At 34.0% G+C, this 18,063-nt stretch overlaps 1 protein-coding gene and 1 long non-coding RNA gene across 2 annotated transcripts in view; one reads left to right on the top strand and one right to left on the bottom strand.

Annotated features, from left to right (window-relative positions):
• Window positions 1–18,063, top strand: part of LOC149476223 (uncharacterized) — a 44,129-nt gene that overhangs the window by 24,982 nt on the left and 1,084 nt on the right. The window contains exons 2-7 of the mRNA XM_089712136.1: window positions 5,126–6,567; window positions 12,056–13,485; window positions 14,466–14,562; window positions 15,233–15,390; window positions 16,012–16,151; window positions 17,374–17,467. Coding sequence (XP_089568262.1) covers window positions 5,126–6,567; window positions 12,056–13,485; window positions 14,466–14,562; window positions 15,233–15,390; window positions 16,012–16,151; window positions 17,374–17,467 — 3,361 coding nt within the window. The remainder of the gene's footprint in view (window positions 1–5,125; window positions 6,568–12,055; window positions 13,486–14,465; window positions 14,563–15,232; window positions 15,391–16,011; window positions 16,152–17,373; window positions 17,468–18,063) is intronic.
• LOC149476216 (uncharacterized) overlaps window positions 17,579–18,063 on the bottom strand; it is a 263,269-nt gene continuing 262,784 nt past the window's right edge. The window contains exon 3 of the long non-coding RNA XR_016317885.1: window positions 17,579–17,969. This is a non-coding gene — a long non-coding RNA (uncharacterized LOC149476216). The remainder of the gene's footprint in view (window positions 17,970–18,063) is intronic.

The raw sequence follows: 18,063 nt of genomic DNA, 5'->3' as shown, positions 1-18,063 counted from the left end.
TCGAATTAAACGTATCGAGATATCGTGCATTTCGATAGCTTTCTAATTGTTTTCATCTCATTTTAAAAGAGGTTACATCTGCCAGATACACTAGTCCCATAAAAAAACAGCGTGAGTGCCGAGCACACGTGTCAGATGTGAAATTTCTTTGGCAAGATTCAAAGATACCAAAATCGTCGCCATACTGCATGACGTGACGGTATTGCCATGACACGACCTTGAAATTTTACTTTCAACGCAATATTTTATAGGATCACTTTGTTGTCCGTCTGTACAACATATTATAATCGGTTTCGGAGCCCTCGATATGCGAGTCCGACTCGCAATTTTTTATGTTTAAAGCTCTATGGAAATATTTTTTATATTTACCACATACAGTTGGCTTGAATACCATCCCGTTATCACATATTATAGATCAGCGAAGAGCGCAGATAATTTGTGAGTTGATGGAGCGAGCAGTTCCAATGGCCTGTGATTGTGTAGTGATGTGCTAGTACCGATATATTTGTCGATAATGTACTTTCGACTTTTATTACGAAGTATACGTTTATAGTTTTAAAGTAAAGGTGTGACAACAGAAGATCATAAAGCGGTAGTTGTAGTGATGGAGAATTCGATTGAATATGACGATAATGTATGTAAAACTTCTTTAATAGTAAAGAACATGTATACTTTATCACTGACCATTTTGTTCAAGAACTAAATGTATACCTACAGCAAAAGGCTTCACATTTTCAAAAAAAAAAATCCCAAGTGAGCATGTATTACGTGAATGTAATCGGCTATTTTTAAAAGTATTCTTTTAAAAATAGCCGATTTCATAAAAAAAAACCCTAATCGTTCAAATAAAATAAATTCAACGCTATAAAAAGCAACGGTAATTACATGTATCGTACACGGCAAGGCTGTAACAGATAAAAATGCAATCAATATTGCCATTTGATTGCAATTTTTCATATAAGTAATAACTAAATTATATCGACACGTTCACACCACTCGCAATTCGCCAGACAAAGCGTAAATTGCTCTATCTCACGCAAAAGTGGATTACAAATGGTTCTGATGATGTGCAGCATTATTGTGGAATATACACTCTTTCATCTAGATATTAAAGACCATAATTGAATACATGGTTTGGTTGTTGGAATTAATAGTGTGCTGCCTTTACTCCGGGACTTGGTACATTGTTAATGTTCAGTTCTATTGAATTAAGGCAATAAAATTTCACTCTCTATATAAACTTCAAGGTCAAATTCCCAGGAAAAAGTATATGTCATTGTGATGGTTATAAAATCAATAATTTCCATATTGAATGAATATGCTACACAGCAAAATATATATAAACGACAATAGTAAAACGCTAAACTAGGAACGTCCCTGAAATTAAGAATTATTAATCAACAAAATTAATTCGGATAGGTAAAATACTTAATTGTGTAAAAGTGAACTGTCTCAGAGCTGATATTATCTTTACTTCACCATCAAAATAAAGCCATAGGCCTTTTATTTCCTACTAAACTGACATTTTTTAGTACCCACTCGGGATCGAATTACCGATTAGGCGTGTATATTATTCGTAATATTTTAATAGCAAAAAATAATAAGTTTAAGTACGCAATATCTAATACCTTATACTCCCGTTTAAAAAAACATACAAACTACATATAGTATACTTATACATATGTGAAATAATAATAATAGTTTAAAAAAACTAAAAAACACGCTTTTTATAGAAAACCGAACTAAAAAATAGAAAATTTTATCAAATTAGTGTATTGTCATCGGTCCTCAATAAATCTACAAAGTTTGAACGAAATCTGGCCGTTTAAAGTGGGTCAAAATCGCGCCCAAAGAAGTAGGTTACAAACAAACATACAGGTGAAGCTAATATAAAGCGTGTAAAAACCATCATCGTCACCTGATTTCCTGACTGGCTTAGTCACATCCGTGCTAATATCCTTATGGTCAATGGGATACACGACACTTGTGTATGCTTATCATCAGTAGTTTGTTTGTTTGAACGCGCTAATCTTAAGAACTAATGGTCCGAATTGAAAAATTCGGTGTGATAGCCCATTTCGAGGAAGGCTATAGGCTATAATATCATCACGCTAAGACCAACATGCAGCCTACCGATTATCCGAGTGTAGCAATATATTAAAAACGTTTGCTGACATTAACATTATTTTATCTAACCCCCATGCGAAAGAAATAAAACTTATCATCAAATTATATAAAATAAGTTTCGCCTCGGATCAGTCTCCTTAAATTTATAGCTAGATATAATTATTAAATTACTGAATTTATGTATTAGCGTGTAAAATAGTTATAAGTATGTGTGTATCTGAGCGACATATTCATATTGTGATAAAGCTCGTTAAATAAAGATACTTATTAAAAAAAGGAGCGGGGCAATGCGGGTAAAACCGCGGAGCGCACTTTTTCTTGATTAATCTGATGTATTTTAATAGTAAGATATATACTCTGAATATGTATATTATTGACTGGAACTGTTATATTGCCTTTTGCCAAAAATGCCTTGTCAAAGATGAAAGTTTCTGTATCCATCTATGGAAAACTTTTGGGAAAGTAAGTCATCTTAACGTCAAGTACAAATGACTGTACAATCTGTTCTGAAGAAGAGTACACCCACTTTAAATTCTATATCCGATGATTTATGCTTTGTTTATTATGAAATCAAATAATTGCACAATGGCTATGACCTTCTACTCGCAGAATTCTAAAAAGACATGAGGTCAGAAACTCGTTTCCTATAATGGTATTATGTACGCAAACGTTAATAGAATATTCACATGTATAGGAACCTGTTCTGTGTTATCTCAAATACAAGCTAAGAGACATTATACTCAGTTAAATGGTAGAAAATTCTGGAATCATACACTTTAATACAGGGAGAAATAGGAATAGGAGAGAGATATGGGAAAACGTTCTAACTTCAAAATACAAAAAAGTAAGTCAATTGATTGTAAAATTTAACCAGGTTGAGGTCCAACAAAATGTGTTATATTACACAGATAGCTAATGTCTATCATCTAGGCTCATTCTGTACAAACGCACTTCGATACTTGGCTTTTCATACGACAGGTCAAATACTAATCCGGAGGTAATAAATTAGTCTAAAATCAATGATAAAGTTTATAGACTGTGCATTTTCCATTCCGTACTGGTCTACTTCTTGTGGAATAAATCCCGTTTAAAATTCGTTAATCTTTCATTTCTAGATTATAGACTGTCCTTAACATGAAAGTACCCAAAATTTTTTACGTTCATGTGTTCTGCATCAGGTTAGCCATCCTATTGCATTTTTCGATATAACATTCTCAACTATCTCGATAAACAATGGTGAAACTCGATAGTCTCACAATTTTTACTTTGTTTTATACGTACATATTGATCATTTATATCGTATTTCCCCTCAAATGTACCAGGTTGGAACCCCACGTGTCCTGGCACTCCCTGACTCGGTAAAGCTAAATGATAAGCACGAAACACGCGATGTTTTGGTTTTAAAAACTGCTTGGATCGATATGGTTTTAAAATTTGTTTGTTAAGCATCTAGTAAAGGTAGTCCTAGATTTGTATTTTGTACAGGGTGCTTTTCCACTAGGATGTGCGATGATGCGTAGGGAGAGACGTGTTTGTAAACAACCAATAGTATCGCTTCAAACCAAATGTAGCGATATGCAACTTGGTATTTTATTTAGTACTAGCTTTCCACCCGCGGCCTCGCCCGCGCAGTCGAAGAAAAACCCGCATAGTTCCCGTTCCCGTGGGATTTCCGGGATAAAACCTATCCTATTTCCCGGGGTAAAAAGTAGCCTATGTCCTTTCTCGAGTATCAAAATATCTCTATACCACATGCAAATTGGTTCAGTAGTTGAGGCGTGATTGAGTAACAGACAGACAGACAGAGTTACTTTCGCATTTATTATATTAGTATGGATAGTATGGATTAAATATATATCAGAGATCAATATTCCAACTAAATTCAGAGCCAAGTATTGCTAGAATTTTTTCAACGATTTACAGGTCAATAATTTATAAATATAACCTCAGACAATACAGACAGATCTCAAAACACACGAGCAAAATTTTCATAATTATCGTGATTATTTTTCCGACCCAAATATCGACCAATAGAATTGCACCATTCGACGTCACGTGGTACTAAGCTGTTGTGGTATTATAAGTGATAAAATCACATTATTGTTTTATGAAGTAAGTAAGTAATGAGTATGTATAATTTGCGACGTAATTAAACTAAATGTAACACAAGATTCCGTCCTTGGATATACGATACAGTACGAATAGCAAGTTAATTAGAACTTTGTTTGTGTTGATGATAAGCGGGTAATTATCATTGCAATTTGTGCAGTTTTTTGTAGTAGATGATATTAATTAGTAAAACTTAAAATACCTGGGGTTTCTTTAGTTTTAAGAAAATGGCAAATAAGTTTGAAACCTGAAAGTAGAGAGAACGTTTTGGTAAAAAAATTTACTGTGATACACGTACGTGAGGTAATCATGTAAATTATGGTAGGAGTAATTTCAGTTAAATATTTTTGATTATAGAATGATTATCGAGTAGGTATCGTATCAATATTTAGCCATGACTATAAATAAAATGTTTATGATACCAAGTAACAATATATTATTTACCTATATACATGTTTTCTAAGATTGTGATACTATTTCAGTAGATCTTCATAATATCTTTAACTCCATTAAAAATGTTTCACAGATCTTCAAATTACCATGCATTTACATACCTAGTAACATTTGATACATGTTAGTTCTTTTATTGTCTTTCTTTCTTTATCATTTCCCTTTGAGTGTTTAACTTATTTTAATCCATGTGTGTGTGTTGGTAAGTATTTATTTTTATGTTTTGCTTTAATTTTGCTTGTGTGTGTTTCTTGTGCTAACCCAGTTGTTTATTTCAATTTATTTATTTATGTTGTTTATTTTAAATTGAGATTTTTATGAAAAAGGGTTAACGTTAAAGTTGATAAAAATAAAGTTACTTTAGTACGGCAATTTCAATTGCAATAATAGAAAATATGTGCTTCAAGCTGTTGACTAATGGTTTCATTTTTGTTCACAGCGATTTACCTGATGAGGAGGACAAAAAGTCGCCGGTTCTTCTTCTAGGTGTTAACAAAATATCGGATTCGCCGTCTTTCGTAAGGAGAAGAGCAAATGATCCTCATGCCACCGGCTCGATTAGATTCTTCCGACCACCGAAGTCGAAGTACACGCGGGGCTTAAATGGCGACGAACGGCTGGAGAAGATACGACAGGACCTCCTCGTCCACAAACATAAACCTGACACGTACATTCCAACTACAAGTCATAATATTCACGTGGAGTCCGACACTAAGAGGCCATGCGTTAAACTCAGCTGCATAGGCAATTGCATCTGCGATAGAAAACAATCTTCCTCCAATCGAGGCTCCTTCTCTTTCCATCGACCAGACAATCGCCAATCATCTCTATGCCCATCAGAAGCGTACAGGAAACCTGATGACAGAAGTCCAGATCATTCAGAGCGAGATATAGAGTTTAAATATACAGAGCACATTCCAGAAAATCAACCGTCTAGCAGCAAGCAAAATTCCTACAACGTCACGCCTAAATCCACAGAACGAAGAAGCGTATTGCTCTCCAATCTCAATGAGCGATTTCGTAAAACTCTCAGCTTGGATTCGCGGAAAATTGAAACGAACCGCGTACCGTTAAGTCTGCCTAAAGAATCTAGACCAAAATCATTAGTTAACACAAGTAACATCTGTGTTCAGCAATACAGCTCTAGAGATCCGTTTGTCGCATCGAATTTTGATAAATCCAGCCGGCCAAAGAAAAAACGGAAGTCTTTCTTCTCTTTGGATACTTTTTTCGATTCCAAGAAGTCGGATACGTCATCTATAGACGACTATTGTTCGTCCAAATATAAAAGATTTGAACTTGAAAGCGATGATTCTCCGTTATTCAAACGGGACAGAGAGAAGACACCGGATCTATTGAATTTGCCACTTATAATAGATTCGGTGCGAAAAAAGCAATCGGACACTCGTCGCCAATTAGAGAAGTTAGAGAATCATTATTACAAAAGTCTAACTAAACCACAGACAGTTATAGACGCTGTACCGGCGGACGCGACTGACGAACATGGTTTAAACGGACATTCCAATCACCTATTCGTATATGACGATGACGTTGAATACATTGAGCCTATACGAAGCAATTTTACAAGTCAGAGCACATTGATATTGGACAAGACTGGCGATACGCTGAAACCTGATTCCATACTAACCATAAACACTGATGAGACTGATATAAGACTACCAAGTTCTACTGTTTCGCCAAAGTCCAACGAAGTGCGTATAGAACACGACCTAGATAGCATAGGTCCGTATGAAATAGAGGTTAAACCGGCCGATCTCTTAAAGAATAGCTCAAAGAAATTGGTTGTGAAAGTAATGGATAAGTCTGTGGACTCTATCGGCAGTTGCTCGCTGGACGTCGACGCCAGCACTGATTTTTCAGGTAAATTTAGATATATAGAATACGTGTGAATGAAGATGAAGCAAATGCTACTAATAGTATTGAATCTGAATCATCTATTTCATCTTCACAAACACGCCTTGATGTTTGTCGTGTGTCGCTTAGTTGTAAGCATGTTTATTGTTATGTATCGATCTTTATTTCTTGCTATTAGTTATCTCTTTTTATTATCTAGCTTTTTTGTTATTGTTATCATGTACGCTAGTGTAAGCTTTTACTTTTCGATGTGTTATTTATTTATTAATAAACATTTCATTTCTGTTTCCATGTGTTTTCTTTTATTGTGAATGTTTCGCTTTTTAGTTAGATGTAAGTTTTATCGTTTCGTACATTATTAATAGAATCGATATTTTATTAGATACAAGGTAGGAATTTAGTTCACTATTATACTTCCTTCACTTTCATTCCAGTCACATTTAAAGTTCTATTTTATAATATTTATAAAATGTTTTAATAGTACATTCTAAAATACATTTCCCTGCAAGAAGTAATAGGTTATATATGTGCTATGTTGAACTAGTTTTATCAAAATTAGTTAAAAAGATACAAGCTAAACTTTAAATTAGAATCAAAATTTCAGAGTCACTCATATCCATTGTTATTTAGATTTCTATGCTCACATCCAAACTATTTTCATCAATTTGCAATTTCCCTTCGACGTCAAATATGAATATGATACAATATTAATTTTACGCGGCAAAAGCTTATATTTTATCAAGCTTTCAACGATAATAGTTTTAATTACGCTTCACTCTTATCATTATTAATTAAGATACATGTTAAATAGGGATACATATAAGCATATAGGGATGTATATTATATAATTTAATAGCATGAGGGCTGATGAACGTAAATTTTCTCATGCCAAAATCATTGTATTCAAATATGATTAGACAATAACGAGATACGATCTAAAATTGTCTTAAAAATGTAGCCAATAGGATCAGAAACAAAGCTATATCTTATATGTATAGTACAAGATGCTTTATTTGACCACTTAGCATTTCAAACAGTAGGACATTACAACAGGGAATTTGGAATTAAGCGGCAGATAAGCAAGATATCTCTTGCATCCTGTTCAGGACCTCCAACATTTATAAGCCACTTAAGTCAAGCTAAGAGTCCAGGGAAGCAGTCGGATTTGTAAAGAATATAGATGGTCAGAATACACTGGATTTCCCTCCAAAAATACTAAAGAGAAATAAGTAAAATAGGTATAACTTAAGAATATAACCTTTTATTCTTCCTATCTCTTTCTGTGTCTACACGGCATAAAGTCGAAGAATTTATCTCCCCTTTTTGTTAATAATAAATAATGGCATAAAAAATATCACCATGGAAATGAACTGATCCATTACTATTTATATTACAAGGTTTTATTACTTAAATATTGTTTACAAACATACTTTTACCACAGAGAAAACCATAGGTAGTCATTATTTCGGGAAACAGTATTATTGTTATATATTCATCAGAATGAAACCAGGAATTGCAAGGTCGGTATTTACAATAATTTCGTAGAAATTAATTTTGATGCATCATTTATTAATTCAGAAGTAGAATAATTATTTTCCTTAACTTCTGTTCATAGATTTATAAGATTGAATAATAAATGTTTGTTAATAGGTACGTAATATCAACAGGCTAATTTAGTCGCACATGCCTCGTTAATACAACTTAACAATAGTAAGCAGTAATTAAAGGTAAACTATTTTCATTTTATTTTTCTTAACTTTTTATGTTCCCCTTTAATTATTACGTTCCTTTTTACGATCGTCCAAACACATCACAACATTAGGTCAATCACATCTTGGCTTTTCTAGCCATAAATTTTCGACGCTACGTGTTTATTTTTAAAACCAGATGCTCCGTTTCAAATAAACGGATTGAGTGTTAGATTTTATAATTACAGTGTAAATTTGAGAACGCTCAATATGTTTCAAGATAAATGCTTACCTGCCTTTTATCTTTTTCGTTAAGTTTAAAAATATACCAACATATTATATTTTAGAACATAACAGAATTTAAACAATGTGCATAACAGCAGTTTGCTATTATGCACATTGTTTAAATTCTGTTATAATATTTTTTCAATAAAAAGCTCCAGGTGCATATATACAAAAGATGTCTGCAGTCTGTAAGTGGCTCTTAATGGTTTTATGAGTATAGCAAAACTGTTAAAAAGGTATTGTTCTTAGCATTTATTATAGAAAAATATGTCTCAGTGCCTATAAATAACAATAGGCTTAATTTCTCCAGGATTTTATAAATATAACATTAAGTGAAAATCAGAGAATAGGTGATATTTAGTCATAACAAGAAATAGCCTCCCACGTAACTGACCTTAGCTTGCAAAAAAAAAAATTAATAACTAGGTCATGTGGACATTTACAATTTAAATTGCAAAATGCATACAAACAAAGATGTATGCCACAAGTCATCGGTTGACCTTCGTGCGGCCTACGCACTTGGTATACTCGCCATTCGGTCATTGTCTTATAACTTGTCGACTAATACGCTCGCGTAAAGTATGTAACACTGTCAGAATATTTCATTGAACAATTTATTTCATATAAGCCCCAGTTACAAGCACATATTGTGTATATTAGTCATAAAACAAACTGTAATCGTCGTTTCCAAGACTAATGAGGAAGAAAAATAATGACAGATTAAACACAGGCGCCACAGACCGTGAAACGGAACGACATAGACCGGCCGCTACTGCGCAGGCCGCAGCCGGTGACGTTTCGAAAAAAAGTTGAAAAAAAGTTTGACACTTTGACGTCTGTGATTTTGACTCGTGCGAATCTAAAATTGAAATTGTAAAGTTTAAAGTTTTGTGAAGTGAAAAAACTGTTCAAACAACATTTAATTTTTGCGGTTAGCCCTTTGGTGGTAAGTTGAAGAATGTTATTACATGAAAAAATGTATTTTTGACCTCTGCACAGTATGTGATTTCGTAAGTTTTATTTTTTTCATGCGTACACTGTGTTACTCATTCGTTTGGCTAGCTGCAAAATACTCATGTTTTCTTTATTTAGCTTTGCTCCTAACATGAGTAATACTGTTATAAACGGACATAGTTAATTTATTAGTAAGTTATCGGGAATACATTCAGATGTATAATATTGTTAACTAAGAAGTATATGTCGTTTTATCCGCATATTATAAATTTGTCTGCATAAACAAATACTAATGTAGGTAAGCAATATTTGATTTCGCTTAACAATGCAGTTTTATGACCTACATCAAGTTAATAATCATCAATCTAATAATAGTTGGCATGTTTTATCAAAACCAAAGTACTAAAATACATTATAGTTTGTTAAACGTAATAACTCAGGCCCCAGAATCACAGACAATAGAAAATCTATTGTGTCGTGGACCGAGGCCCCAGAATCACAGACAATAGAAAATCTATTGTGTCGTGGACCGATCGGGCCGTTCAGGGCTCAATGGGTTAATATCTATTTAAGGAAAAAGATATTTCAACAATCTGATTATATTTTTTATGAAGAGAAATCTATTTAACTATTAAATATGGTAATTATTAAAGTAGTAAAACCAACTAATAATAATTAATATAAACATACTTTTACGTTTCAATATATTTTATGTTATAACCTCTTTGGTGTTATAATTATATGTTCTCTTTGTTGTGAATAACACAACCGTAGATACAATTTATTGAATACCTTAACCATATATGTTGGTATAACACTTGTATTAAAATTACACTATTTATATGCATCATGCAAACCTCATTGAGTCATATACATCCCGTTTCTACATATTAAGGTGTAAGAAATGAACTATAGTATAGCTAGCTTACTGCCTGCAGCTTTGCCCACTTTGTCTAAAACCTAATAAATTATATACAAACACCTTCCACTTGATTCACACTATCTATTTAAAAAAAAGTAAAAACGCATTAAAACCGTTGCATAGTTTTAAAGATTTGAGCATACAATGGGACAGAGAAAGCGACTTTGTTTTATACTATGTAGTTATTTATAGATGGGTATAGAAAGATATTTATATATTTTTGTGACAAAATCAATACAGTTGTGATGGGTAAAAGTAATAAATGCTCATTAATGTAATAAATTTCATCCAGTACAAAATAAACCTTACATCCTATTTAATAACTTCAAAATTGCACAAATGAGCAACATATCTCTAATTTATAATTAATGCATCAGCTATATAAAATACTAGCTGTGCCGCGCGGTTTCACCCGCATTACTCCGCTCCTGTTGGTCTTAGCATTATGATATATAGCCTATATTACTCGTGGATAATGTAGCTTTCGAATGGTGAAAGAATTTTTAAAATCGGTCCAGTGGTTTATGAGCCTATTCATTACAATCAAACAAACAAACAAATATATATATACATTTATAGTAGATACATTTTGACACTTTAAACAGGTTATAAATTTTATAATGAGCGAACTACAGTGTTGAAAAAAAAGGTAATTCCATTGTTTCATCCGTAAAACAGCTTATCTAATTTATTATTTTCATTCATAAATGCATAGAAATTATCTAACTATTAATAAATATGAATGATCTAGCCGTTTCATCCCATTACAAAGTAAAAAGTCTTGCCATTTTGCAAATTCGTGGCATATTATAAAACAGCTGTTTAAAAAATTACGTCAAATTTAATTCTTATTAAACATAATATCTCGATTAACAACTTATCAATCGCGACCTTGTTGATAAAATAATCTATAGAGTAAAAATGGTATGCTCACTCATTGCACAAACACCAGTGGCAAATGTGCTTTGTAATAAAACTAGCTTTCCGCCCGCGGATTCGCCCGCTTTGTCAAAAACCTAATTTATTATATACTAAAACTTTCATCTTGAATCGCTTGATCTATTAAAAAAATCGCATCAAAATCCGTAGCGTAGTTTGAAAGATTTAAGCATACATAGGGACAGAAAGCGACTTTACTTTATACTGTGTAGTGATTATGTGTGATTATTTCCCAATGTTTACGTGTGAGTTGCTCAATGCTTAGAATTTGCGTAATATTAGCGCCGTATTTGTATAAAATATGCTAAATAAGTGCTTTGACATTATCTTTGTAGATTTTTTGCATTGTTCAGTCACGGTGTCATGTTTGTTTTGTGATGTTGTAATACTTATGTAATTTTTAATCATAGATGTGATTTGAGATTAAGTTGAAGATATATGTTTGTACATAAGTATGTGTTGAAGTGTAGTATTATAATTTTGTGTAGATTATTTTTTTTTGGCACAAAAATACCATTGTTTATAACAAATAGGTAGCCTCTTGTGTGCATATAATCGAATTAAATTAAATTAAATGTAAAATAAACATCCTCTTCTCATTAATGTTCTTATTGATGTGATATGAAGTAAAAGTTCAACAATCGTTTTATTCAATTTTATGATCAGCACACTAATAATCAGACTAATGAAAATGTATTTCTTACAGATACCACATCAGGAAGCTTGAATCTCTTAACACCATCATCAACAACTAGTCGGATAAAGGAATTCACATCGCGAATACAAGAAAGGGCTGGTTCCCTACAACCAAATATCACTCCGACTCCTCTATCACCACCAAGAACTCCTGAAGATTCTACACCAACACCAAAACATCAAGCTCAGAAGTCAGAAAACCTCTTAAAACCACCTCCAAAGATTCTCGTAGACTCGTCGAGTCACAGATCGCGAAGTCATCACAAGAAACGCGACGATCCACCGCAAAAGAAGCCCAGCTATTTAAATTTGGCATGCTCCGTCAATGGTTACACGAATCTCACGACATACGATTCCAAATTACGCCAGGACATCAATAAAAGCCGCGAAGCATCGCCCATAAGGCCGATAACACACACATACCAGTACAGAAGCGAAAATAACTCGCTTCTCGTGCCTGTGCCTGTCAGCGCTAACAAACTGCTGGTGCCGACGTTCGTTCCTCATGATACTCGGACGAATTTGACACCAAAAGCGCCTTCAAAGGCGCACACGGATCCATATATAGCTACGCCCTCCCATGCTTATATGGCTGCTGAGAATAAGCAGTTGAAGAACGACTTCCTGGGACCAACGATGACGACCACCAGTCGTTCGTACATATCGACTGAGAGCAAAAACTTTGCGTCCTCAATGCTTCAGAAGGACGAAGTGGATAATGCTAAGGAAGTAGCCTTTAAGTCTAGTTATTCGGAATCAAATTTTAGGCAAACGGTAACAACGAATGGCAAGGAGAGTAGGTTTAGTGCTGAATCGTATACTATTTCGTCCAACGAAGTTTCGAAGAGGGTAGAGATAACTAAGGAAAATGGGGAGCAATTGACGAGTCCCATGAAAAGTTTCATACAGCAGCGCGTTGAGCGTCTGTACGGACCAGGCGCGTTGGCTCAAGGCTTTTTCAATCAAAAGCGACACAAATTGAAGAGTTCGAGCGAGGACGATGAGGCCAAAGTCCTAACAGAGAAATCTCTGAACTGCCAGAGCGATAGGTTCGTGTCTCCGCGGAGATCAGACGACAGCTTCGACAGTGAAAACAGCAGTCCTACGAAAGAAGACTCGTCTGTCCTACCGGTTATGAGGCATTTGCGGCCGGAATTTCGTGCGCAATTACCAGTTCTATCCCCGAGGAAGAGTAAAGCGGATTTGTCGCCTCAGAAATCGGATATTCCGCAAGAAAAGACTGATGAGAAAGTTAGTGCAGTGGCGAATGGTGATACTGTGATAATAGACAGTGTGAAATCGAATGGTGTGAATGGTGTGGGGACAAGTAATGGGGAGGTTGTTAAAGACGCGTATTATTTCATCGATTTGGAGAAGAAGGAAACGGAGCGGCTCATTGCGCTCGCCGTTGGAGCTGAGAAGGAATTGGAAAGCTTACAGGTGAGTTCTTATATATTATTATTTATTACTCTTTAAGGCGACAGAAATTTATTCGACAATTTTTAAATTAAAAAAAAAATATTAGTAAATCACTTATTCATTTACAAGAAATTTGGATACAGATATTTATAAATCATTACTATAAAATTAATATTAATTCAAAAAATTGATATATAGACTTTGTTTCTATAGAAATATTTAAAATACACCTTATAATTCTTGTATTAATTTGCCATTGAAATCTTCAATGTTAAATTGATCTAAAATGATTTAAAACACATCACTTTATATCTGAACTTAGAACTGATTTATTGTTCTATGTTCTATTATGAATGAGTAGGAAAATAACAAAAAAAAAAAAACAATATTTTGAGATTATGGTAGTATAATATGAATATGTTTAATTCTTCAAACTTCAACTTCTTCAAATTAGACTAATAAGTCTAATTTGAAGAAGAAATAGAATTGGTAGTAGAAATTATAAAAAACTTGAGACTTTTTTCTCTTTAATAAGAGCGTATACGCATTATGCGGGTAGCCGCATTGCGGTTAGCCGTCCGGCTGACCGCAAGCACAATTATGTACGTAACCGCAGACCGCACAGTGCGCATAGAAATGAATATTACGTACATAATTGTGCTTGCGGTCAGCCGGACGGCTACCCGCAATGCGGCTACCCGCATAGTGCGTCTACGCTCTAACTGTTTCTTGAGTATTTGTATATTTATTCAATCCATCATTTTTATTTTTATAACACCATAACACAAGATATGAACATATGTTTTGAATAAATAATGCTACAAAAAGCCACACTACAAGGTAGTATAAATAAACAGCTAGATAACATAATTAAAAAAAATCGATTGTAGAGAATGCTTATAATTATGAGTCGTGCAATAATATCCTTTCTTTTTTCAGACTAAGCAAAAACCAAAAATATGTATTTATTTGTATTAATTTTATTACGTAACAAATTTCAGAACCAAGAGAATATCAGTGAAGAAATATTGGGATTGCTCCGAGCGGCGTCAGGCAAAGCCAGACTACTAGCTACGCAGAAAATGCAACAGTTTGAAGGTTAGTATGGGTTTTGTTTATCTATACTAATATTATAAAGAGGAAAGGTTTGTATGTATCTATGTATGGTTTTCACGCATAAACTAATGGACCGATTTTGATGAAATTTGGCACAGATAATCTTTAGACCCTGAGAAAGAACATAGGCTACCTTTTATTGCGAAATATGTACCACGGGCGAAGCCGGGGGGACAACTAGTCATGTTATATTTACATTCTTTTATAAATTCGGACCGTAATCCATTTTCAAATAACATCAAATAAGCTTGTATTTTTTTTTAATAATCCTTGAAATTTTTTTTGTGCAATAACATTTAAGTAGTAACTGAATGATTTGATGTTATTTTAATTATCATTTACAATGCAATATGAACACGATTTATAGTCAAACTTCTCATATACACAGTGTGTGAGTGAAGTCCTATGTCCCCTAGTGGAGTAAGGGGCAGATGCATTATACATATGTTTCACTGATCGATTTTCTTTAGGGACAAGTAGGTGATCAGCCTTCTGTGTCCTGCCGACCGAGACATTTTTTCTTCGTCTTCACCGGGAATCGAACCCACAGAACCCATATACACAGTAGACACTACTTTTTATTACATTGGCCACAAAAAAAATACATTATTTTTTGTTTTTTTTTCTCACAAAAACCCCTAAAACATTCCAGGTCTCTGCTACAATAATATAAACGAGCGTGGTGACGAGCAGTTCCCCACAACATTGGAAGATCTACAAGGCTTTTGGGACATGGTCTGCTTGCAAGTTAGGAATGTGGACGCTCTATATGCACACATTGATGCATTGAAAGCTAATAATTGGCAAGAGGTATGCTACTTGGAAGCTATAGTTTATTTTATTTTATTTATTTAGGACAACATACAAAACGGAAATTATAACAGATATAAAAGATACATACAAAAAAGCCTAGTGCTGTTTTCATCACAAGTTGCCATAATTTGAGAGATATTTATATTTTTCTTAGTGGCATATTGTATACATTGTAATAACAAGTGTCCGAAACAAAACTCTGCCGACGCGCTAATAAGGCAGAGTTTTTGAACGCACATATTGATGTGTAGAAAGCTAATAATTGGCAAGAGGTATGCTACTTATCTATAATCTGTACATAATGTATAATTATTCTTATCTTTGTATCTGAACTATTCCTAAACGACTGAACCGATTTTTACCGATTTTTTTTGCATCTGTTTCAATTCTTGAACTATGTAATTTTAAGCTATTGCATAGCCTCTATCGCGGGCCTTGAGCGCGGGGACCGAATCCAGAAATTCCGTAACGAAAAAACCTCACGCTCCCCACGGGGACGGGCGCGGAGGTGTGGCTTGAAGGCATAGCATGCAATAGCTTTACCGCGGCAGTCCCCGAGTGACACACGTCTTTTTAATTTGTTATTTTTATTTAAAAAATATTATTGTAATATTTCAGATAGCGGCACCAATAGCGAAACCCACGGCTTCCCCCGCAAGGGGCAAAGTGGTTCGCACTCCGCAAGTGAAAAACGAAAAGGCAAGACTCGCTGCGGAAAAGAGAGAAGCCGATAGGAAAGCTATGTTGGAGCATCGCAGGTATTATAGTTTATCTATACTTATAATTATTTATACTAATATTATAAAGCTGAAGAGTTTGTTTGTTTGTTTGAACGTGCTAATCTCAGGAACTACTTTGAAAATTTTTTTCGGTATTAGATAGCCCATTCATAGAGGAAGGCTATAGGAGATATATATTATCACGCTAAGACCAACAGGAGCGGAGCAATGCGGGTAAAACCGCGGGGCACAGCTAGCCTATATAATAAAAATGAATTGCAGAATATGTTGCTAAGCGTAAAACTCGAGAACGGCTCGGAATATTTTTGTTAAGGCATAAGGAAGCTGAGAGGATCTTAATGGGGAGAAAAAAAAAGTATATAAGGTAGAACAACGTATGCCGGGGCAGCTAGTTAAAAATATACACAAATAATAATAGCTTAAATATGACGATCCATTAAAGATGAATCGCCTATATTTTTAACGTTTTTACTGAGGAAGGTTCTTATAGCGATGAGAATGTCATACCAGTAAATTTCAACCAAATATGTTAATTGTTAAGGTTTTGTATACAATATGTTAATTTATTTCTATGTCAATAGCTCACTTGAGTTGGATTTTAATAGTAAGAAAGATACTTAGATACCCCAGTGTATGTATACCCTCTTTGCACTCGATTAACATGAACAGCATCACTACATAGTATAAAACAAAGTCGCTTTCTCTGTCCCTATGTCCCTTCGTATGCTTAAATCTTTAAAACTACGCAACGGATTTGGATGCGGTTTTTTTTAATAGACAGAGTGATTTAAGAGGAAAGTTTTAGTACATAATTTATAAGGTTGTAGACAAAGCGGGCGAAGCCGCGGGCGTTATGCTAGTAATGTATAAAGCATGCAAAGATACAATTTCCAAATAACTTTAAATGATATGTCCAGTCCTAAAAATTTTTGGCTCATAATTATGATATAAGTAATGATTGTTATTAGTTCTATTCACATTACGTTACATTTAACATTACGTTGGAACACCTTGATACTGTATAATCCTTATGACCTGAGCAGTGAGCATACCTTTCATTTTAATTGAAATTCATTTTTTTGGCCCAATATAAGGGAAATCCATTTTTACATAAATGTCTAGCAATTTTCCACTTAACTTTTAACTTTCCACTAAAATTTAACTTTACCTCTACCTCTCCACCAAAAATTTCACTTTACCTTTACACTTTGACTTTACACTTTCACTTTACACTTTACAGGCGTGTAGCTAGAGAGAGACAACTGGCCGCGCGTGCAACCGTCGCCGGTCAGAGTCAAGAAAGAGACAACGATATGGGAGTTGAAGGGAGTCAGGTATATATTTATATTTATTTTTATGATAATAAATAGTAGATGTACGAGAATTTTATGTAATTAATAAAATTGTAGCTTTATAAGATTTATGTAATTTAAACTTTTATACAGGGTGTCCCACTATTGGTATACTAAGCGCGAAGGGACTTGAAGTTTTGTATACACTGATCACGCAAAAAATACTTAAACAACAAAATAACATCAAAAAATTTTTGCTAATCTTTTCCTGAAAATCCATGTTTTCTTCTCTAGCTTCGCGCAGCCGGCATATACCGCTTCGCTAATGTGAGCATTTTGTCTATGAAAACATAATCTGAAACAATAGCTCATGTGCTGGTGGCAAAGTTGGGCGGGTTGCTTGTTAGGGGTGTACACATAGAGTTTTAAGAATTCATCTATTTGAAAAAAAACTGCGTCTGGAATTTTATAAGTATTTTTTACGTACTCAGCGTATGCAAAACTATAACCTCCTTTGAGCTTAGTATACCAACAGTGGGACACCCTGTATATGTGAATTAAAACATTTATTTATTTATTTGAATAGGAATGAAATTAATTAATACTCATTAAACATTATTATAATTAAACAGTTTAAA

The sequence above is a fragment of the Colias philodice genome, chromosome 28 (assembly GCF_061535455.1).
Source record: "Colias philodice isolate Cphi_HAF_F1 chromosome 28, ilColPhil1 Martin Lab GWU primary, whole genome shotgun sequence".
NCBI classification, from domain to species: domain Eukaryota; kingdom Metazoa; phylum Arthropoda; class Insecta; order Lepidoptera; family Pieridae; genus Colias; species Colias philodice.
Note: the sequence above shows the minus strand (reverse complement) of the source record. Positions and strands in the feature narration are given on the sequence as shown.